General features: G+C 45.0%; 1 protein-coding gene across 2 annotated transcripts in view; it reads left to right on the top strand.

Annotated features, from left to right (window-relative positions):
• Positions 1-1,198: 1,198 nt before the first annotated feature.
• The window catches only part of LOC127570046 (L-asparaginase 1-like), a 33,701-nt gene continuing 10,903 nt past the window's right edge, over positions 1,199-23,996 (top strand). The window contains exons 1-6 of one of the 2 annotated variants that reach the window (XM_052015281.1): positions 1,199-1,336; positions 7,034-7,178; positions 11,317-11,410; positions 12,772-12,901; positions 17,998-18,123; positions 20,315-20,410. In XM_052015281.1, the coding sequence (XP_051871241.1) occupies positions 7,112-7,178; positions 11,317-11,410; positions 12,772-12,901; positions 17,998-18,123; positions 20,315-20,410 (513 nt within the window). In that variant the 5' untranslated portion in view covers positions 1,199-1,336; positions 7,034-7,111. The remainder of the gene's footprint in view (positions 1,337-7,033; positions 7,179-11,316; positions 11,411-12,771; positions 12,902-17,997; positions 18,124-20,314; positions 20,411-23,996) is intronic. The other variant, XM_052015280.1, reaches the window with a different exon arrangement.

Raw genomic sequence — 23,996 nt, 5'->3', positions numbered from 1 at the left:
TGCGCTTGTCCTTATGAAGTCAGTGATGACTGTGGCATATTCATTTAAGTCTACATGGACCTAAATGAATACTTAGGTCCTACCAACTCGAAACAATCCCAAATCCACTCCTCTGCCTCTGCTGTCCAGTTCTTCATAGTTCTCTTCACTGGTGCCGCGCTCTTCAGTCTCTGTCTGTACGCGGGCAGAAGAAGCACAGCCAGGTGGGCGGATTTACCAAAGTGCGGGCGAGGGATGGAGTGGTCCATGTTCCTGATGGTGGTATAGCAGTGGTCGAGTGTGTTGAGCCCTCTAGTGTTGCAGGTGATGTGTCAATAGTAGTTAGATAAGATATCTTTATTAGTCACATGTACATTGAAACACACAGTGAAATGCATCTTTTGTGTAGTGTGTTTTGGGGGCAGCCCGCAAGTGTCGCCACTCTTCCGGCGCCAACATAGCACGCCCACAACTTCCTAACCCGTACATCTTTGGAATGTGGGAGGAAACGGGAGCACCCGGAGGAAACCCACGCAGGCAGGGGGAGAACATACAAACTCCTTACGGACAGCAGCGGGAATTGAGCCTGGGTCGCTGGCGCTGTAAAGCGTTACGCTAATCGCTACACTACCAAGGCAGAGACTTCTTCAAGCTGGCCTGATTAAAGTCTCCCGCCACGATGTGACAGGTGTGGGGGTACGCCCCTTCGTTGCTGTTGATTACAGCACTCAGTTCCTCAAGTGCCAGTGTAATGTCTGCCTGAGGTGAGATGTAGACTGCAGTCAGGATGACGGCGGAGAACTCCCACGGAAAGTAGAATGGTCGGCACTTTACTGCCAGATGTTCCAGGTCGGGGGAGCGGGAATGGGACATGACCACCACATCCGTGCATCACAACGAGTTTATCAATAAAGCAGACGTCGCTACATTTTTCCTTACCTGACGCTGCCGTCTGGTCCACGCGTTGGATCGTAAAACCCACCGGCTGGAGTGCTGTGTCAGGAGAGTTGGGGTGAGCCACGTCTCTGTGAAACAGAATACACAGCAGTGCCTCTTGTCACTTTGATAAAGCAATCTTGCCCTGAGGTCCTTGTTTTCTAATGACTGCACAGGAGGATGCTGTGGCAGGGGTGGAGAACAGCAAACGGGCCTTAGGACCCTGTGCTTCAGTCTGACCTGGAGCCCTCGCCCCTCCCACACCACAACGTAAGAAAATGGAGGCCTCCCCAGTTCTCAGCTGCAGTGTTCACTTTCTGGGTGGTCTGTTCTGAGTCTGCTGGTTCTGTCTGGTAGCCTAATGGCTTAAAAGTACGTTGTTTACTGCAGTAGTTTCCACAGCAGTTTTGAGATTTAAAAGGTCAGATCTCGAGTATGAAACTACATTTTTGTATTGGTATTGGTTTATTATTGGCACTTGTACCGAGGTACAGTGAAAAATGTGTCTTGCATACCGATCGTACAGATCAATTCATTACACACTGCAGTTACAGAGTGCATTGAGGTAGTACAGGTAAAAACAATAACAGTACAAAGTGTCACAGCTACAGAGAAAGTGCAGTGCAAGGTTACAACAAGGTAGATTGTGAGGATAGAGTCCATCTCATCCTATAAGGGAACCGCTCAATAGTCTTATCACAGTGGGGTAGAAGTTGTCCTTAAGTCTGGTGGTACGTGCCCTCAGGCTCCTGTATCTTCTACCTGATGGGAGAGGGGAGAAGAGAGAATGTCCCGGGTGGGTGGGGTCATTTGTAGTTCTTGTTGTGTAATAGAAGCATGAGTGGGGAGTCTGGTTTGCCATGGTAGGAAAGCAGTTTAAAAAGGTAGGCCTGTTTTCGTAGTTACATAGAACAACACAGCATAGAACAGGCCCTTCGGCCCACAATGTTGTGCCAACATAACTACTTCCTACAGAATGCCCATATCCTTCTATTTTCCTCTCATTCACGTGAGAAACATACCCCTCACGTCTGTTCTGAACCTACGCCCTCTCACCTTAAATGTACGCCCTCTGGTATTGGATCGCTCAATAATGGGAAAAAGATATTGCTTGTCCACCCTATCTATGCCCCTCATCATTTTATACACTTCCAACAGATCACCCCTCAGCCTCCACCACTCCAGAGAAAAGAGCCCAAGTTTGTCCAGCCTCTCCTGATAGCACATGACCTCTAGTCCAGGCAGCATCCGAGTAAACCTCCTCTGCGCCCTGTCTAAAGCCTCAACATCCTTCCTGTAGTGAGGTGACCAGAATTGCACGCAATACTCTAAATGCGGCCTAACCAGAGTTCTATAGAGATGCATCATAACTTCTTGACTCCTGTACTCAATACCTCCATTAATGAAAGCAAGCATTCCATAAGCCTTCTTAACCACCCTGTCCACCTGTGTAGCCACTTTCAGTGAGCCATGGACTTGCACCCCAAGGTCTCTCTGCTCTTCAACACTGTTAAGGGTCTTGCCCTTTAGAGTATATTGCCTCTTGTTGCCTCTCGTTTTTGTTGCTATGGTGAGTTGACAGGCCTGTTGATGAGCTAATTGGATAATTAGGCAGCAGCTGCCAATAAAAAGAAGTTAGGCTCAAACAGAGCAGCCATTGTGTGAGTGGACAGTGTTAGAGTGGGGAGCTGGGGCTCAGGCTCGAGAAGCTTTGGTGTAAAGAGGCGGAGTAGGTGAGCAGAGGTTTCTTGCAATAATACACACAAGGTGCTTGAGGAGCTCAGCAGGTCAGGCAGCATCTACTGAGGGAAATAAACAGTTGCTGTTTTGGGCTGAGACCCTTGAAGGTTGACTGTTTATTTCCCTTCATAGATGCTGCCTGGCCTGCTGAGTTCCTCCAGCACTTTGTGTATTGTTCCAGATTCCAGCATCTGCAGAATTTCTTGTCTCTGGGAGGCTTCTTCTGGTAGGTTCTCTTTCTCTCTCTGTTATTGTAATTTTCTTTGTATAGAAGAGTGGCAGTCAGGGCAGAAGTCTACTCCTCCTGTAGGATATGGGAATCAGGGAGACCTCCAGTGTCTCCGAGGACTACACCTGCAGGAAGTGCGTCCAGCTGCAGCTCCTTACAGACTGCGTTAGGGAGCTGGAGCTGCAGCTAGATGAACTTCAGGTCATTTGGGAAGCTGAGGAGATGATAGACAGGAGCTACCAGGAGGCAGTTACATCTAGGGTGTAGGATGTAGATAGTTTGGGTGACTGTTAGGGGAGGGGGAAGGAAAAGGCAGTCTGTACAGGATACCCTGGTGAGTGTTTCCCTGGATAACTGGTATATCATTTTGGATGCTGTTGTGGGGGGGGGAATGAATCACTGGTGGAGAGCCACAGCAGCTGGGTCTCTGGCACAGAACCTGGCTCTGTGGCTCAGAAAGGGAGGGTAGGAAGAGGATTGTGATAGTGACTGGGATTTGTTGGTTAGGGGAATGGACAGGAGATTCTGTGGACAAGAACGAGACACCTGGATGGTATGTTGTCCCCCAGGGTCAGGGACACCTCAGATTGAGTGCACAGTATTCTTGAGGGGGAAGAGCCAGAAGTTGTGGTACACAACGACATGGGTAAGATAAGGGATGAGATCCTGAAGAGTGACTATTGGGAGTTAGGAAGGAAGTTAAAAAGCAGGACCTCAAGGGTGGTAATCTCTGGATTGCTGCCTGTGCCATGTGCCAGGGAGGGAAAGAATAGGAAGATATGGCAGACTAATGAGTGGCTGAAGAGTTGGGGCAGGGGTTCAGATTTGTGGATCATTGGGATCTGGGGTAGATAAAACCTGTATAGAAGGGATGGATTACACGAACTTGAGAGGGACCAATGTCCTTGCGGGCAGGTTTGCTAGAGCCGTTGGGGAGGGTTTAAACTAGGTTGGCAGGGGGATGGGAACCAGAGTGTTAGAAGATGGATCAGTTGGTGCAGAAGTAGATGTGATGTGTACAGAGAATGTGAGAAAGGATAGGCAGGGCATAGGCCATAAATGCAGTCAGTTAAATGGGTTGATATCTGTCTACTTTAATGTGAGAAGCCTTAAGAATAAGGGTGATGAACTTCGAACATGAGTCAGTACATGGAATTATGATGTTGTGGCCATTAAAGAGACTTGGCAGTTGCAAGGGCGAGAATGGCTGCTTGAGATTCCAGGGGTTAGATGCTCTAAAAGAAACTTGGGAGGGAAACAGATGGCATTGCTAATTAGGGATAGTACCACAGTTTCAGGAAGGGAGGACATCATAGTGGGATCGTCGATTGAGTCAGTGTGGGTGGAAGTCAGAAATAGGAAGGGAGTAACCACTCTATTGGGAGTATTCTATAAGCCCCCAAAATGCCACTGGGACACTGAGGAGCAGATCGGGAGGCAGATTTTTGGAAAGGTGGTAGGGGCTGATGCAATAGGGACATTTAAGAGACTTTTAAATAGGCACATGGATAAAATAAAAATAGAGGATTAGGGGCAGTGAAGTAGAGAGGGGGATAGATAGAATGTGGATAAAGTTTATATAGGTTGGCACAACATTGTAGGCTGAAGGGCCGGTGCTGTGCTGTTCTATGTTGCTGCGAGCTGTCTGCAAAGTGTTTCCTCTCTGGTACCATCTTAAGACAAAGTCATTGGACTCAATGTTGGAAAAAATTAAACTGGGGGAACCACAAGGATCTGTGTTTATACAGATGGAAAGGAAAGCAAAGATGAGAATTTTAAAATCGAGATGTTAACAGGGAACCAAGGGAGTACGAGTCTTGGAGGAGAAAAGGATTATGGGTTAGTTTTGAAGGAGAGAGGGTAGTGGCTGTGGGGAGAGGATTGGTAACCATATCAGGGTTGGGAAGGGAGGCCGGTGAGTAATCAGTGGGAAACCGGAATTAGATCTCGAGGAAATTCAGAGGGAAAGGTGGGATGGAAGAAATGAGGATGGGACCAGTGTGGAAAGATTAAGCATCCAACCTAATTTGTTACCATTGAGGTGAAGACACAGAACTGATTGTTCCTCTCACTGGTCTATATGGCCTTGCTATGGGCAACCTGGCTGCAACATTTATCCATAATCTGTGTATATGTGCATGTATTGGTTTATTATTGTCACTTGTACCAAGGTACAGTGAAAAACATGTCTTGCATACCGCTTGTACAGATCAATTCATTACACAGTGCATTGAGGTAGTACAGGGCAAAAATAATAACAGAATAAAGTGTCACAGCTATAGGGAAGTGTATTGCAGGTAGACAATAAGGTGCAAGGTCATAAGGTAGATTGAGGTCAAGAGTCCATCTCATCGTATAAGGGAACCGTTCAATAGTCTTATGTTAGAAACTGCCCTTGAGCCTGGTGGTATGTGACCTCGGGGTCCTGTATCTTCTGCCTGATGAGAGGGGAGAAGAGAGAATGACCCAGGTGGGTGGGGTCTTTGATTATGCTGGCTGCTTCGCCAAGGCAGCGAGAGGTATAGACAGAATCCACGGAGGGGAGGCTGGTTTCTGTGATGTGCTGGGCTGTGTCCACAATTCTCTGCAGTTCCTTGTGGTCCTGGGCAGAGCAGTTGCCATACCAAGCCAAGATGCATCCAGGTAGGATGCTTTCTGTGGTGCATTGGTAAAAGTTGGTGAGTGCCAAAGGGGACATGCCAAATTTCTTTAGCCTCCTGAGGAAGTAGAGGTGCTTTCTTGGCCATAGTGTCAACGTGGTTGGACCAGGACAGGCTATTGGTGATGTTCACTCCAAAGTACTTGAAAATCTCAACCCTCGACCTCAGCAGCATTGATGTAGACAGGTGCATGTACACCGTCCCCTTTCCTGAAGTCAATGACCAGCTCTTTTGTTTTGCTGACATTGAGGGAAAGGTTGTTGTCATGACACCATGCCACTAAGCTCTCTATCTCCTTCCTGTACTCCATTGAGATACGGCCTACTACAGTGGTATCATCTGCAAACTTGTAGATGGAGTTAGAGCAGAATCTGGCCACACAGTCATGAGTGTATAGGGAGTAGAGTAGAGGGCTGAGGACGCAGCCTTGTGGGGCACCAGTGTTGAGAATAATCATGCTGGAGGTGTTGCTGCCTATCCTCACTGATTGTGGTCTGTTGGTCAGGAAGTCAAGGATCCAGTTGCAGAGGGAGATGTTGAGTCCCAGGTCTCGGAATCTGGTGATGAATTTGCTTGGCATTATAGTATTGGAGGCAGAGCTGTAGTCAATAAACAATAGTCTAACGTAGGGGTCTTTAACTGTCCAGATGCTCCAGAGATGATTGTAGGGCCAGGGAGATGGCATCCACTGCAGACCTGTTTCGGTGGCAGGTGAATTGCAGTGGGTCAAGGTTGTCTGGGAGGCTGGAGTTGATGTGTGCCATGACCAGCCTCTCAATGCACTTCATGATGGTGGATGTCAGAGCCACTGATCGGTAGTCATTAAGGCACGTTACCTTGTTTTCCTTTGGTACCAGGATGATGGTCTTCTTAAAACAAATGGGAACCTCAGATTGAAGCAGAGAAAGGTTAAATATGTCTGCAAATACCCTGCCAGCTGATCAGCACAATATCTGAGCACATGGCTAGGGACACCATTGGGGCCAGATGCTTTCCTTGGGTTCACGCTCCAGAAGACTGATCTTTCGTCCCTGACCGGGGTGGGTGGTGCCACCTTTCCCCTTCTGTTCAAAATGTGCATAGAATGCATTAAGCTCATCAGGAAGGGATGCGCAGTTGTTGACAATGCTGCCCGACTTCGTTTTGTAGCCCATTATAGCGTGTAAGCCCTGCCTCAACTGACGGCTGGTCTGGGACTCTGTTTTGAACCGGTATTGTCTCTTGGCATTCCTGATGCATCGAATGCGTTTAACCTCATCAAGAAGGGGTGCGCTGTTGTTAACTATGCTGTGTATGTGTGCATGTGTGTGTCTTTGTCTATTTTTATCTATGTGTGCGTGCATGTGTTTTATCTGCATGCGTGTGAGTAAATGTCTGTGTGAGCAAGTGTTATTTTGTGCATGTTTTGTTTTTAATATTTACTAACAGTAAGTTAGTAGTTAAAAAATAGATTATTTGGCATTCTGACGCAAACATTTCTACACATCAGCACACAGGTCCCAGCTCCTTGCCTCAACCCTCAGTCCAAAGTGCTGCCTGGCTCTGCCGAACTAGGAACTGCTTCGCAATGTCAGAACTCAAGGTTTATGTCTACTACACCGGTGGAACTATCGGCATGGGATCTTCTGGGAGCGGTGAGGATTGCAACTGAACCTCCTAAATCAGTGTCTGTGATTCTGGTGCGCTTTGTCTAACAGGCTGATGGGCCAGTTTATCTTTTAATTGTTACTCTTATACAGGAATGTTAAGGTGTCCCTTGCCAACACATCTCACTAGCAGAACAACAGTAACTTTTAGGTTAAACATTTACCTTCAACTAATTTTAAACTTTCCACAGAGGTGCTATGTTTCTCTTTGACTAGTGTGTTACACAGTCGTACAGCACAAAGTGACCCTTTGGCCGACCAAGTCCATGTGACCTATTTGCCGACCTACACTAATACCATTTGTCCGCACCAGTACCATATAAGATATCTTTTAGTCACGTGTACATTGAAACACAGTGAAATGCATCTTTTGCGTAGTGTTCTGGGGGCAGCCTGCAAATGTTGCCACGCTTCCAGCGCCAACATAGCATGGCCCACAACTTCCTAACCCGTACGTCTTTGGAAGGTGGGAGGAAACCGGAGCACCTGGAGGAAACCCACACACACGGGGAGAATGTACAAACTCCTTACAGGCAGCGGCTGGAATTGAACCCAGGTCGCTGGCGCTGTAAAGCGTTACACTAACCGCTACACTACTGTGCCTGCCCATCTCCTATGCCGTGCCTATTTAAGTGTCTGCCTAAATACTTCTTGAACGTAGTAAAGTATCTGATTCCACCACCACCTCTGGCAGCACACTCCAGATATCAGCTTCTTCCTCTCACCTTAAACCTATGCCCCTATCATGGGGGAAGAAAGATCTTGACTATCTTACCTTATCTATGCTTCTCACAATCTTTTATATCAAGTCTCCCATCAGCCTCCTCCAGGGAAAAAACAAACACAGCCAATTCAGGATGATTTTTTGTTGCAATTATACTCCAATCAGTTGTCAGAGATAATCAGCAAATGTACTTCTTCAGTAGTTTTGCTTTTCTTTATCCTTTTTAATCAATACTGTGAACTGCTGTGTGCTCACATCAGAAGACTTCCACTTATCTTTTTGTCTTTGAATTTATTATCTAGCCTTTCTTTAGTATTTCAATCAGCACAGATAAAGACCCTCCATATCAATGTCAACCATCAAGTACCTATACATACTGATTCCATCTGCCAGCATAGTCTTCTATGCTTCGGTGATTCAAGTGCTCATCTAGATACTACTTAACTGTTGTGAGAGTACCTTCCTGCATCTCTCACTCACGCAGTACGTTCCAGATTCCAACCACCCTGTGGGCAAAAAAGGCGAGATGAATCTTTCTCTCAACTTTGAGGACGTTGTTGTGAGTGCTTCAACTTTGATTTTTGTGGTCAAATCCTGGGCCTCACCAGCATGTGACATCACTTCAGCCCATCCACCATCTCACCCCAATACAGTCATTCCCTTTAGACCACGCAGCGCCCTCCCCCAGCTCCTCTGCCACTTAGACTAATTTGCTTTCTTTCTCTGTTCTGATGAAGGGTCTTTGACCTGCACTGTTAGCTGTTTCTCTCTACAGATGCTGCCTGATCTGCTGAGTGCTTCCAGCGTTTTTGGTTCTGACTTCAGATTTCCAGCATCTGTAGTTGTTTCAGATTTTCTTTTACGAAAATCTGTCAGTTTTGAGGTCCTCATCGCGACATTCTTGCCCTTGTTTTCAAATCATTTTGTAGCCTTCTGCACCTCTGTCATAGAGTTATACAGCATGGGAACAGGCCCTTCAGCCCAACTCATCCATGCTGTCTACCTGAGGTAGTCCCATTACTGTGTTGGGCCCTTAGCCTTCCTTATACATGCACCTGCCCAAATGTCTTTTAAACGCTGTAACTGTACTTGCCTCTACACTTCCTCTGGCAGCTTGTTCCATATACTCACCAGCCTCTGTCTGAAAAAGTTTCCCCTCAAGTCCCTTTTAAATCTTTCCCCTCTCACTTTAAACCTGTGTCCTGTGCTTTTTATTGAGAACAGTACAGCACTGTATGGGCCCTTTGGCCCATGATGTTGTGCTGATCTATATAAACACCTACCCCATGATCAATCTACCCCTTCCCTCCTACACAGCCCATAACCCTCCATTTTTCTTAGATCTATGTGCCTATTTAAGAGTCTCTTAAATGTCCCTATTACATCAGCCCTCTATCACCACCACTGGCAGTGTGTTCCAGGCACCCACCACTCTGTGTGTTAGTAATTTTAAAAAAAAACCCTACCTCTGACATCACCCCTGAACTCTCCTCCATTCACCTTAAACAGATGTCCTCTGGTATTGACCATTGCTGCCCTGGGGAAAAGGTGCTGACTGTCCATGCTATCTATGCCCCTCATAATCTTGTACACCTCTATCAAGTCACCTCTCATCCTTTGTCTCTCCAAAGAGAAAAGCCCTAGCTTGCTCAACCTTTCCTCATAAGACATGTTCTCCAATCCTGGCAGCATCCTGGTAAATCTCCTCTGCACCCTCTCTAATGCTTCCACATCCTTTCTATAACGAGGTAACCGGAACTGAACACAATACTCCCAAGTGTGGTCTAACCAGTTTTTTTATAGAGCTGCAACATTACCTCATGGCTCTTGAACACAATCCCCTGACTAATGAAGGCCAGCACACCATATGCCTTCTTAACCACCCTATCAATTTGCGCGGCAACTTTGAGGGATCTATAGACTTTGATCCCAATATCCCTCTGTTCCTCCACACTGCTCAGAATCCTGCCACTAACCTTGTACTCCACCTTAGTTCGATCTTCCAAAGTGCATCACTTCACACTTTTCCAGATTGAACTCCATCTGCCACTTCTATGCCCAACTCCACCAACCTTAGTGTCATCTGCAAACTTACCAACCCACCCCTCCACTTCCTCATCCAAGTCATTTATAAAAATAACATAGAGCAGGGGTCCCAGAACAGATCCCTGTGGAACACCACTGGTCACTGACCTCCAGGCAGAATATTCTCCATCTACTACCACCCTCTGCCTTCTGTGGGCAAGCCGATTCCGAATCAACACAAGCAAGTTGCCATGGATCCTATGCCTCATGAGTTTCTGGATGAGCCTACCATGGGGAACTTTATCAAACGCCTTACTAAAGTCCATATACACCACACCCACTGCTCTACCTTATTCAATTTGTTTTGTCACCTCAAAAAAAAAACTCAATTAGGCTTGTGAAGCACCACCTGCCCCTCACAAAGCCATGCTGACTATCCTTAATAAGACTATGCTTTTCCAAATGCTCGTAAATCCTGTCCCGAAGAATCCCCTCCAATAGCTTGCCCACCACTGACATAAGACTCACTGGTCTATAATTCTCAGGATTATCTCTCTTATCTTTATTGAACAACAAAACAACACTTGCCATCCTCCAATCCTCCAGTACCAATCCTGTGGCCAGGGAGAATGCAAATATCATCGTAAGTGCCCCAGCAATCTCCTCCCTTGCCTCCCATAGTAACCTGGAGTATATCCCATCCAGCCCTGGGCACTTATCTATCCTGATGTTTCTCAGATGCTCCAACACTACCTCTTTCTTGACCTCAACATGCTCCAGAACATTAGCCTGTTCTACGCTGACCTCACATTCATCAAAGTCCCTCTCGCTGGTGAACACTGAAATAAAGTATTCATTAAGGACCTCACCTACCTCCTCCGCCTTCAGGCACATTTCCCCCTTTATCCTTGAGTGGTCCTACCCTCTAGTCATCCTCCTGTTCTTCACATACATGTAGAATGCCTTGGGGTTTTTGACACTCTAACCATTGGCAGCCAAGCTTTCTGCTTCCTAGACTCTGGAACTTTTTTCTCCAGACCTCTCCATCTCTCTACCTTTCTTCCTTCAAGAAACTTCCCTCTTTGATCCAGCACTTGGTTTGATTGTACACCTGTGAAATGTCTTAGGACATTTCACCCCAAGACCACAAGAAAATAGGAGTAGGCTATTCATTTGCTCAAGACAATCATTCAATAGAAATATGGCTGATCCACACCAGAACTCATCTCTTTTGGGCTGGTTCTTAGCCCTGAATTCCCTGAAATTTCAAAATTGTTAAATGTACAAAATAATGCTTTCATGCAGTTGATTTTGTTCAGATCAACTGGTTATTGACATCCCTCATTTTAAAACTTGTTTCTATCTTCCTCCTTTTAGAAAATCCTGCCAAACTTGAAGAGTTTATTAAACAGTTGAAACTCTATCCTCAGCTACATGCAAAATCTGATGACAAAGGTTGGATTTACCTCCCGTAAGTAGCCTTCATATTTCATCTGAGTTTTATAATGGTGACAGGTTCAGATTACAAGCTAGCATCAATATCTTGTGAATAACTATCTAATCAGAATCAGATTTATTATCACTGACATATGATGTGAAATTTGTTGTTTTGTGGCAGCAGTACAGTGCAAAGACAAAAAATAAATAGGGCAAAAAAAATGAATAATGAGGTAGTGGTCATGGACTGTTCAGAAATCTGATGGCAGAGGGGAAGAAGCTGTTCCTGAATCGTTGAGTGTGGGTCTTCAGGCTCCTGTACCTCCTGCACGATGGTAGTAACAAGAAGTGGGCACGTCCTGGATGGTGAGGGCCCTTAGTGATGGATGCCACCTTCTTGAGGCACCACCTCGATGTCCTCGATGGTGGGGAGGGTTGTACCCATGATGGAGCGAGCTGAGTCTACAACCCTCTCCAGCCTCTTGCGATCCTGTGCATTGGAGCCTCCATACCAGGCAGTGATGCAACCAGTCAGAATGCTCTCCACTGTACATCTATAGAAATGTGTAAGAGTCTTTAGTGGCATACCAAGTCTCCTCAAACTCCTTATGAAGTAGAGCTGCTGGTGTGCCGCCTTTGTGATTGCATCAAAGTGCTGTGCTCAGGATAGATCCTGAGTTGTTGACACCAAGGAACTTGAAGCTGCTCAGTCTTTCCACTGCTGACCCCTCAACAAGGACTAGTGTATGTCCCTGAATGTTGAAAGAAGCATCCTGAACCCCTAGGTTATTTTCCTCTTCTGGCCTTCTGATGCAGATGTTGATGATGCTGCCTTGACTATTTCCCTGTCTAAAATGATGGGTCAGGTGATAAAGCTCACACCTGCCTTTTCCTTTGAGAAATATTCCTCTATTTAGTTTGTATATTTCCCTCTTCTCCCCCCTCCCATCGGGCAGAAGATACAAAAGCCTGAAAACACATTCCACTAGGCTCAAGGACAGTTTCTGTCCCGCTGTTATAAGACAATTGAATGGTTCCCTAGTACGATAAGAAGGTCTTGACCTCAGAATTTACCTTGTTATAGTCTTGCACCTTATTGTTCTACCTGCACTGCACTTTCTCTGTAACTGTGACAGAAACTGTAACATTCTGTTGTTGTTTTCCCTTGTACTACTTCAATGCACTGTTGTAATGAAATGATCTGTATGGATGGCCTGCAAAACAAGTTTTTCCACTGTACCTCGGTACATGTGACAATAATGAACTAATTTATATTGAGGTTGCAACGTGACGAAAGCTCAATGAGCAACAAGCATTGATTTTAAAAATCAACTTTCACCTTGTCCTGTTAAATTCAACATTGACTCTCTGTATATCTGACACCTCCCTAAATAGGTCAGGTTCAGCAAGAGGATTCCCTGAGCCTGAACAAGACTTAAAGTATATGATTGATGGCTTAAAGGATCCAATCGAATCCTCCAACATGAAACCTCAAGACTGGCAGGATTTGGCCAGAAGGATATATGTATGGGACTTCTTACATTTTTATGTTGATGTATTTAATGGATTGTGCATCCATTGTTGAATCCATAACATTGCTGCCTGGATTATGGAGTATTAGCTATAAGAGGTTGGACAAAATTGGACTGTTTTCTCTGGAGTGTTAGAGGCTGAGGGGTGACCTGATAGTTTATAAAACTGAGAGGCATAGATAAGGTAGGTAGTCAATCTTTTTTTCCCCAGGGTGGAAATGTCAAAGATGGAAGACTGGAGGGTGGCTAATGGTGCACCTTTATTTCAGAAAGGCTGCAAAGAAAACCTGGAAACTATAGACCAGTAAACCTAACATCTGTGGTAGGTAAGTTGCTAGAGGGGATTCTGAAGGATAAGATATAAGCTAAGGGATTGATTAGGGATAGTCAGCACTGCTGTGTGCATGGGAGATCACAGGAATGACAAATCTGAGTCTTTTGAAGAAGTAGCCAAGAAGGTCAATGAGGGCAGGGTAGTAGATGTCATCTATATGGACTTCAGTAAGGCCCTTGATAAGGTTCTGCATTATTAGGCTGTGATGGAAAGTTGGATCGCATGGGATCCAGGGAGAGCTAGCCAATTGGATACACAATTAGCTTGATGGTAGGAAGCAGAGGGTGATGGTAGAAAGTTGTTTTTCGCACTGGAGGCCTTGATTAGTGGTGTTCCCAGGGCTCAGTGCTTGGCCCATTGCTATTTGTCATCTATGTTAGTGATTTGAATAAGACTCTACAAGGCCTGGTTTGTAAGCTGTAGGTGACACTAAAATAGGTGGTGTCATAGATGGTGAAGATGGTTTTCAGGAATTACAGAGGGATCTTGATCAGCTGGGTAAATGGGCTAAGGAATGGCAAATGGAGTTTTTATTCAGATAAGTGCAAAGTGTTGAATTTTGGGAAAACAAATGAGGGTAGGACTTTCAGTGAATTGTAGGGCCCTGGGGAGTGTTTGTAGAACAGAGGGACCTCAGAGTATTAGTACATGGTTCGCTGAAAGTGGTGTCCCAGGTAGACAGGCTCATGAAGACAGCCTTCGGCACGCTGGCCTTCAGTATAGAAGTTGGGATGTTGCAATTGTACATATTGGTGAGGCTGCATTTGGAATATTTTGTTCAGTTTTGGTCACCCAGCTATAGGAAAGATGCCATTAAGTTGAAACGAGTGCAGAGGAGATCTATGAGGATGTTGCTGGTACAAGGGCGACTAAGTTATGGAGATAGGTTGAGCAGGCTGGGACTTTATTGGTGTGCAGGAGAATGAGGGGTGGTATTATGGAGGTGCACAAAATCATGAGGGCCATAGATAGGGTGAACGCTCAGTCATTTTCCCCAGGGTTGGGGACTCAAGAACTAGGGGGCATAGGTTTAGGGTGAGAGGAGAGAGATTTAATAGGAACATGAGGGGCAACTTTTTCACCCAGTGGGTAGTCAGTATATGGAATGAGCTGCCAGAGGAAGAGGTTGAGGCAGGTTCATTAACAACATATAAAAGACACTTGGACAGGTACGTGGGTAGGAAAGGTTTAGAGGGATATGGGCCAAACACGAGCAAATGGGGCTAGATGAGGTGGGAATCTTGGTCAGCATGGACCAGTTCAGCTGAAGGACCTGTTTCCATGCTGTATGACTCTATGCTCTAAATGCTAGAGCACAGATCCTTAAGGTGAGAGGGGAAAATTTTTAAAGGAGATTTACGAGGCAAATTTTTACAGTGATAAGTGCCTGGAATGCACTGCCGGGGGAGGTGGTGGAAGGGGGTATGATAGCAAAGTTTAAGAGGCATTTAGACAGACACATGAACAGGAGGGGTATAGGCCATATGCAAGCAGATGGGATTAGTTCAGACTGGCATCATGGTCAGCACAGATATGCTGGGCCGAAGGGCCTGTTCTTACATGGTCTATGTACACGTTCAATCCTGACCTCCAGTGCTGTCTGTGTGGAGTTTGCACATTCTCCCACGAGTTTCCCCTGGCGTTCTCCAGTTTCTTCCCATATCCTGACAACTTGCAGATTGAGGGGTTAATTGGCCACTGTAAATAGCTTTGGGAACATAGAAGGAATAAAATATAAGGTTAGTGTAAAAGGGTGCTTGATGTTCTGTGGGAAAAGACTGTGCTGAAGGAACTATTTCCATGATGTTTGACTGTATCTCTAAATGTATAAAACAGCTCATGTTATTCTTCAAAGTGCATAGAAATTCTCTGGCCAATACCCATCACTCAACCAATGTCACTGGAAAGAAAATTACTTGCTTCGGTTGAACAGCACAGAACTTGGGGAAAGTCGAAACTTGAATTTATTGTCACATGCACAAGTACATGTGTGCACAGGTGTAATGAAAAACTTACTTGCAGCAGCATCACAGGAACATAGCATCAGATACACAACATTCAAAGAAAAACATAAATTGTACATCAATTATATACAATTCTTACAAGAAAGAACACCATTGGAACAAAAGAAATTCATTATAGTGTAAAATGATCAAAGTGGTCATAGCATTGCTATATTGGCACAGCAATTAGAGTTGTGCCAGTTAGTTCAAGAACCAAATGGTTGAGGGAAGTAGCTGTTCTTGAACCTGGTGGTGTGGGACTTCAGGCTCCTGTACCTCCTGCCTGATGGTTGCTGCAAGAAGATGGAATGGCCCAGATGGTGGAGATCTTTGGATGTTGCCTTCTTGAGGCAGCGCCTCCTGTAGATACTACTGATGGTGGGGAGGGATGTGCCCGTGATGTATCAGGCAGACTCCACTACTCTGCAGCTTTTTGCATTCCTGCGCATTTGAATTGCTGTACCAGACCATGATGCAGCCAGTCAAGACACTTTCAACAGTACATCTGTAGAAGTTTGTTAGAATGTTGAGTGACAAGCTAAACCTCCTTAACCCTTGAAGAAAGGACATTGGTGCACCTTTCTTGTGCTTGCATTCTATGTGCTGGGCTCATGTTTGAGTAAAACACCATGCAAAGGAAAATTTGTCCTCTTGCTGGTAATAACGTTTACAGTCTTTGCAGAGTACCCTTGGCTCAATTGTGTTCAACCACTGAGGAGACTGGAGAAGAACTTTCCAGAATATCCATTGCTTTATTGAGTCTTTGATATTTGACTGCAGAGGGTGGGCAGGAGGAAGGGTGGGCTTGTTATGATTAAGTTTGCGAATGATACCAAAATTATTGTTATAGTGGACAGTGATTTAAAATTACAACAACATCTACATCAACTTGGAACGTGTGTCAAGGAATGGCAGAAGGAATTTAACTCCAAATGCAAGGTGTTGCATTTTGGGAAGTTAAACCAGGGCAGGGGTTACACAGTGAATGGTTAGGCCCTGGGGAGAGTAGAACAGACATAGGGGTACAGGTCCATAATTCCTTGAAGGTGGGGACACAGGTTGACAGGATGCTGAAGAAGGCATCTGGCATGCTTGCCTTCATCGGTCAGAGCACTTGAGTACAAAATTGGGAAGCTATGTTACAACTGTACAAGACATTGGTGAGTGTGCACTTGGAACATTGTGTGCAGTTCTGTACACCGAGCTATAGGAAGAATGTTATTAATCTGGAAAGGGTACAGAAAAGATTCATGAGGATGTTACTGGGACTGGAGGGCTTGAATTATAAGAAGAAACTGGATAGGTTGGGACTGTTTTCCCTGGAGCATAGGAGGCTGAGGGGTGAATATAGAGGTATATAAAATTATAAGGGGCATGGATAAGGTGAATGGTCAGTATTTTTTCCAGGGTGGGGAAGTCTAAAACCGGAGGACATAGCTCTAAGGTGAGAGGGGAAAATTTAAAAGGGACATGAAGGGCAACTTTTTCTCAGTGTAGTGGGTGTATGGAATGAGCTACCAGAAGTAGTAGAGGCAGATAAAATTACAACATTTAAAAAGAATTCTGACAGATACATGGATTGGAAAGGTTTAGAGGAATATGGGCCAAACTCGGACAAATGGGACTAGCTCAGGTAGGCAACTTGGTCGGCATGGACGAGTTGGTTCGATGGGCCTGTTTCCGTGCTGTATGACTCCGTGACAATTGTGTTCATGGTGATTTTCTCCCCTCACACTCTAATGTTCCAATGCAAAGGAGAAGATCAGCAGCTTTAAGTTCCTGGGTGTTAACATATCAGATGACCTCTTCTGGGCCCAGCACATTGATGCAATCACAAGGAAGGTGTACAAGTGTTTTTACTTTCTGAAAAGGTTAAGGAGGTTCGGCTTGTCACCGAGCACTCTAACAAACTTCTACAGATGTACTGTTGAAAGTATCCTGACTGGTTGCATCAGTCTGGTACAGCAATTTGAATGCACAGAACATAAGCTGTGGAGAACAGCTCCCTCCCCACCATTGGTCGTATCTATATGAGGCACTGTCCAAAGAAGGCAATATCTATCATCAAAGATCCCCACTATCTGGGCAATGCCATCTTCTCGCAGCTACCATCAGGCAGGAGGTGCAGAAGCCTGAAGTCTCTCACCACCAGTTTCAAGAACAGCTACTTTCTTTCAACCATTTGGTTCTTGAACCAACCTGCATAACTCACTAATCACTACTTCAGTATAGCAACACTATGGCCACTTTACACTACAATAGATTGTTTTTTGTTCTAATTGTGTTCTTTCTTGTATCATCTTGTATGTAGCAGTTAGTGTAACACTATTACAGCACCAGCGACCCGGGTTCATTTCTGGCCACTGTCCGTAAGGAGTCTTTACGTTCTCCCTGTGTCTGCGTGGGTTTCCTCTGGGTGTTCCAGTTTCCTCCCACATTCTAAAGACATGCGGGTTAGGAAGTTGTGAACATGCTATGTTGGCGCCAACACTTGCGGGCTGCCCCCAGAACATACTCGATGCAAAGAGGATGCATTTCACTGTGTTTCAATGTACATGTGACTAAAGATATCTTAATTTACATTTTTCTTGTGAATGTTGTCTCTAATGCTATGTACCCGTGATGCTGCTGCAAGTAAGTTTTTCATTGCACCCGTGCATACATGTACTCGTGCACATGACAATAAACCTGACCTTGACTTTGAGCAGTTGACAATCCATTGAATGTATAACATGTCTCATTTCACTTTCAGGATTGCTATGATGATTATGATGGGTTTGTTATCCTCCATGGAACAGACACCATGGCATTCACTTCCTCCGCTTTATCTTTCCTGCTTCAAGGACTGAAGAAACCAATCATTCTTACAGGATCTAAGGTGCAGGATCACTTTCATTGATACAGGTCTTTGTCTATGTTTGTATAATGTCTGCTCAAAGGACAGATGGAACTATATAGGGACTGAATATCCATCATGGAGAACTACACATTTCATTCAAAATCTTCTGCATTTTGGATCCTGAGAATTTTTTTCTTTAAGTTTATTAAAATGGACGATCTGGGATTGTTCTCCAGAGAACAAAAGATAGAGGGAGATTTGATGTGGGTATTTCAGATGGGCTAAACAAAGGGAATCTTTTCCCATTGGAAAGACAAGGTCGATGTGGAAAGGATGTTTCTTGTGGGAGAACCTAGAATTGAGGGTCACTGTTTAAAAAAACATGGAATTTTCTATTTAAGGCAGAGTTAAGGCAACTTGTTTTCTTTCAGAAGTGATGAATATGCCGTTCTTTTCCTCAAAGGGCAGGAAGCAGAGTCTTTGAATATTGGAAAGTAGAGGTAGATACTTGGTAAGGATGGGTGTGAAAGGTTATTGGATAAGTAGAAATACAGAAGTGACAATCAGATCAGCCATCATATCGATTGGAGGACTGACTTAAGGGAGGAGAGTCCTGTTCCTACTCCTAATCTGTGTTAACAGATGTTTCATAGGCAGAGCACACCTTTAAATTTTTGGGCAAAGGGTACAAGGAGAGGTCAAGGGTGGAGGATGTTGGCAAGGAAGGCTATCTTTCAGAGTAAGATGTGAAAAACTCTGCCTGTAGAATGGAGGAAATAGGATCAAACAAACACTTCAAAAGGGAACTGGATAGACGCTTGAGTGAGACTAATTGTCAGGACTGGGAGAAAGAAGGAATGGACTAATGACATTGCTCCACTTGGAGCCAGCACAGGCCTGATGGGCCAAGTGGCCTACTTCTGTGTTATAACAATTTTCTGATTCCATGGGAATATCCAAGTGTATTCTTGGAACTGGCTCAGGCATAATGTGAGCAATGTTAAATTGGTTGCAGTAGAAGAAGCAACATACCCTGTGCAGAGTTTTAAAATGTGCCATGCATGCTCCTGAGATCCTTGAAAGAATGTGATTTAATCACAAAGAAACAAGTGCTACTATAGTGTACTGTGTCCCCGACTTGGTATGGGAGGTGAGGTTCCAAATTCAGGGCTGCTGTGGGTGCCTTCTCAGTTTCAATGTTGTCAGTTGCTCTCTCTAATGGCCTGAACACTGTAAGCTAATGGGTGTATGGGTCTGTATCGACATGTGTGGCAGTTGGACCCAAAGGTGTGACAGATAAACTCTCTTGTGATGTAGACTCTCAAAGTATTGTCTACTCCTTTGTCTTCCCCTCCTCCTGTGGCTCCCTTCCCCTGCCTTGATGACCTGCCCATCTCCTCTCCTCCCCTCCCACATCCTTTATTCCATGGTCCACTGCCCTCCTACTGGATTCCTCCTCCTTCAGCCCTTTGCCTCTTCTACCTATCACCTCTCAGCCTATTACATCTTCTCCCCCTTCCCCACCCACTACCTTCCCCCTGTCATCTGGACTCACCTGTCCCCTGCCTGCGTGTGCTCCTCCCCCTCCCCCCACCACCTTATTCTGGTTTCTGCCCTCTTCCTTTCCAGTCCTGATGAAGGGTCTCGGCCCGAAACGCCGACTGTTTATTTCCCTCCATGGATGCTGCCTGACCTGCTGAGTTCCTCCAGCACTTTTTGAATATTGCTCCAGATTCCAGCATCTGCAGAATTTCTTGTGACTCAAATTATTGCTTCAGTATTGTGAATGAGACCCCTATCCATTCTATGGTGAAGCAACTTAATGGATCATTTATAACATAAGGCAACTAAGAAAGGTCAAGTTATTCTGAATAATTATGGGTTAGGTGAGAGAGGCAATTTTCAACATTGGAACGGATGATAAATTGGCAAGAAGGAAATGAACGTTAGTCTTCAAACCAATTAATAAATGGGTTCTGAGAATGAGATTGGCAGGGGTCCTTTAATCTTTCCAGAGTGCATGCGTATTCCCTGTTCACAGATACCTGGCTTCATCATTGAGTGACTTCTCCACTGGGGACGGGACGTCTGTCATGCCTGCTCCACATAAAATTATTCCAATCGTGAGCAGAACACATTAATTGTTGGAGGGCTATTAAACACTTTCTGTGCAGAAATGAGGAAACCAAAGTCCAGTTGCAGATTTAATCTGAATATGTTTGTGAAACAGGTACCACTCTTTCTGAACAGAAATGATGCAGTTGACAACATCCTTGGATCGCTGTTGATCGCGGGCTACTTGTCACGTGCTGCCAGTATCCAGCAGGTAGGTTGAAATATAACACCCAGTTAAATGTGAGTCTTGCTATGGGTAACTCCTGCACCCTCGCACCTGGACTTGAGAGGATGGACCAGTAGTGTTTGATGGCTTTTCCCTGCAACAGTAAAAAATCCCTTGAGTCCAATGTTCGACCGGGAAGAGTTCCTACTTTGCCGAAGACAATGTGCAAAGGAACCGGGAGCACAGAGTCGAAAGGGGAGATGACAAGAAGCTTTTTATCTCGGGGATTGCAATCCGAAACAAACTGCCTGAAAAAGGCAGTGGGAGCAGAATCAGTTGTAACTTTTAAAAGGGAATTGGAAAAGTACCTGACTTGGGAAAATTTGCAGAGCCACAGGGAAAAGAACTAACTCGCTTCTTTTAAGGAACCATCAAAGTATATAGACTGGCTTTCTCCTGAGGCTGAATAATTCTGAGTATTCATTGTCAGTGCTTGTCCTTATTTATTACGTAGAACATAAAACATAGAACAGTCCTGCACAGGAACAGGCCCTTTGGCCCACTGTCTGTGCCAACCATTGCCAACAGTCTGCCAGGGGTGCCATTGTCTGTGCTGACCAGTTGACCATTGCCGGCCAATTTAAACTAATCCCATCTGCTATATTCTGATTAACAAAGAGGCCATTCAGTCCATCAGGTCCATTCCAGCTCCCAGTGGAGCAATTCATCAGATCCATTCCCCCTCTTAATTCCCTGTGGGCCTGCAACTTATTCTCCCTCAAGTTCCCACCAACTCCCCTTTGATTCCTTTACCTACACTGTGGAATAATTCACAGTAGCTGCATAACCTACAGCAAAGTCAAACGGGATTGAACGCTGATCCCTGGGGTTGTGAGGCAATAGCTCCAACCATTGTGCTACTGTGCCAGATTGTATAGTATTACTCCCTTGTCGAGGACAGGAAGGAAGAAACTGAGGAAAAATTGACATAAGTAGGAGTACTGATGGAGATGCACCATTCATTGAAGTCTGGTGTATAAATTGATGAACACACTCAGAAGGGGAACCTTCTGGTCCCATGGGGGAGAGCTCCGCAAAGAGGAGCAGAAGACGCCTTTAAGCTTGACGTGGATTTGGAGCATTATTCCATTCCTCTTTCCTCTCTTGATGCTGTCAGTTCTGTCCTCGGGTACTATCCCTTGGGTATCTACCTGACTGTCTGCACTGTAAAGTTCACCAGTAATGGGAGTTGTTGGCTGGGGTCTAACTGTGGGGGTAAGGGGACAGTTAGGTAAAATATCCAAAAGCAAGGAAACTCTCTGCCCCATCTGACTCCATTACTTTGTACAACCCATTACTTTACCCAGTTCTTCATTTCCTGTGTAATTCTAGTCTTTCACCTCCTAATACCAATTCCATTTATAGTTCGATCACTAGAGGATCAGGAATTTCTTAGGATCAGTGCTAAACTTCTTTCATTGTTTGAACTTTTCTTAGAAATTTTCTTCCAGTAAAAATTCTGGATGTCCATTCTCCATTCTTTCTCCTGAGCGATTACTGGGGCCACCTTTAGATTTCCCCCAATACTACTACTTCCCTCCCCCCCCCCCCTTTCTGGTTGCCCCATTACAGGAAGGATGTGGAGGGTCTGGAGAGGGTGCAGAAGAGGTTCACCAGGATGCTGCCTGGATTAGAGAGTATTAGCCATTTGAAGAGGTTGGACAAACTTGGGTCATTTTCTCTGGAGCGTCGGAGGCTGAGGGGAGACCTGATAGAAGTTTATAAAATTGTGAGAGGCATAGATAGAGTAGACAGTCAGATTCTTTTTCCCAGGGTAATAATGGAGGACATGCATTTAGGTGAGGGGGAAAGTTTAAAGAAGATGTGTAGGGTATGTATTTTACACAGTGGTGGGTGCCTGGAACAGTTTGCCAGGGGTGGTGGTGGTGGAAGCAGATGTGATGGGGGTGTTTATGAAGCTTTCAGATAGGAACATGAATATGCAGGAAGTGGAGGGATGTGGATCATGTGCAGGCAGAAGGGATTTAGTTTAATTTGGTATTGTGTTTGGCACAGATGTTGTGGACCAGAGGGCCTGTTCCTGTGTAGTAGTGTTCCACGTTCATACATCCTGATCTCCAAGGATCTATCCTCGTAAGTCAGACGTGGACTGCCAGGTTCGCTCTTACAGTAAGGCCCTTCTGATAATGAATAGTAACAAGTGCCTGATCTTGAGCTTCCTTCTGAAACCAATGGATCCAAGGCAAATCACACACCCGAAACATCAACAGAACAGAGAACAGAAAAAAATGTAGCGCAGGAACAGGCCCTCTTATAACCAATATTTTTATAAACAACATATGCAATAAAAATTGCACCTTCGAGTGCACCGATAATCAGATTTTAAAAATCTACTCTTTGACATTTCTAATGTTTATTTTCCATTTTCTCATCGCCAGCCTGTACATAGAACATAGAACAGTACAGCACAGGAACAGGCTCTTTGGCCCACAATGACTGTGTTGACCATGATGCCAATACAAGCTAATCCCATCTGCCTGTATATGGTCTGTATCCCTCCATTCCCTGCCTGTCTTAATGCCTCTTTAACGTTGCTATTGTATCTGCTTCCACCACTTCCCCTGGCAGCGTGTTCCAGGCACCCACCACCCTCTGTGTAAAAGAAAAACCTGCCTCGTAAATCTCCTTTAAACTTTCCTCCTCTCTCAAAGCTATGCCCTCTACTATTTGACATTTCCACCCTGGGAGAAAGACTCTGACCATTGATATTGGTTTATTATTGTCACTTATACTGAGGTATAGTGAAAAACTTGTCTTGCATACAGAACTTACAGATCAATTCATTACACAGTGCATTGAGGTAGTACAGGGTAAAAATAATAACAGAATACAGTAAAGTGTTACAGCTACAGGGAAGTGCAATGCAGGTAGACAATAAGGTGCAAGGTCACAACAAGGTAGATTGTGAGGTCAAGAGTCCATCTAATCGTATAAGGGAACCGTTCAATAGTATTATCACAGTGGGATAGAAGCTGTCCCTAAGCCTGGTGGTACATGCCCTGAGGCTCCTGTATCTTCTGCCTGATGGGAGAGGAGAGAAGAGAGAATGACCTGGGTGGGTGGGGTCTTTGATTATGCTGCTTGCTTCACCAAGGTAGCGAGAGGCAATGAGACTATCTACCTTGTCTGTCTCTCAATTTTATATACTTTGTTCAGGTCTTCCCTCAACCTCCGATGCTCCAAGTTTGTCCAACCTCTCCTTGTAGATAATGCTCCAAGCAACGTCCTGGTGAACCTCTTCTGCACCATCTCCAAAGCCTCTACACCCTTCCCGTAATGTAACAACCAGAACTGCACACACTACTCCAAATGTGACCTAACCAAAGTTTTATACAGCTGCAATATGACTTCCTGAGTCTTGTACTTAATGCCGCAACTGATGAAGGCAAGTATGCCATACTCCTCCTTTACCACCTCTCTGCAGTGGTTAAGCATAGAACATTACAGCACAGTACAGGTCCTTCGGCCCACAATGTTGTGCCGACATTTTATCCTGCTCTAAGATCTATCTAACCCTTCCCTCCCACGTAGCCGTCCATTTTTCTATCAT

This window comes from Pristis pectinata, chromosome 4 (assembly GCF_009764475.1).
Source record: "Pristis pectinata isolate sPriPec2 chromosome 4, sPriPec2.1.pri, whole genome shotgun sequence".
In the NCBI taxonomy this organism is placed as follows: Eukaryota; Metazoa; Chordata; class Chondrichthyes; order Rhinopristiformes; family Pristidae; genus Pristis; species Pristis pectinata.
This window is presented reverse-complemented; position numbering and strand designations above follow the sequence as displayed.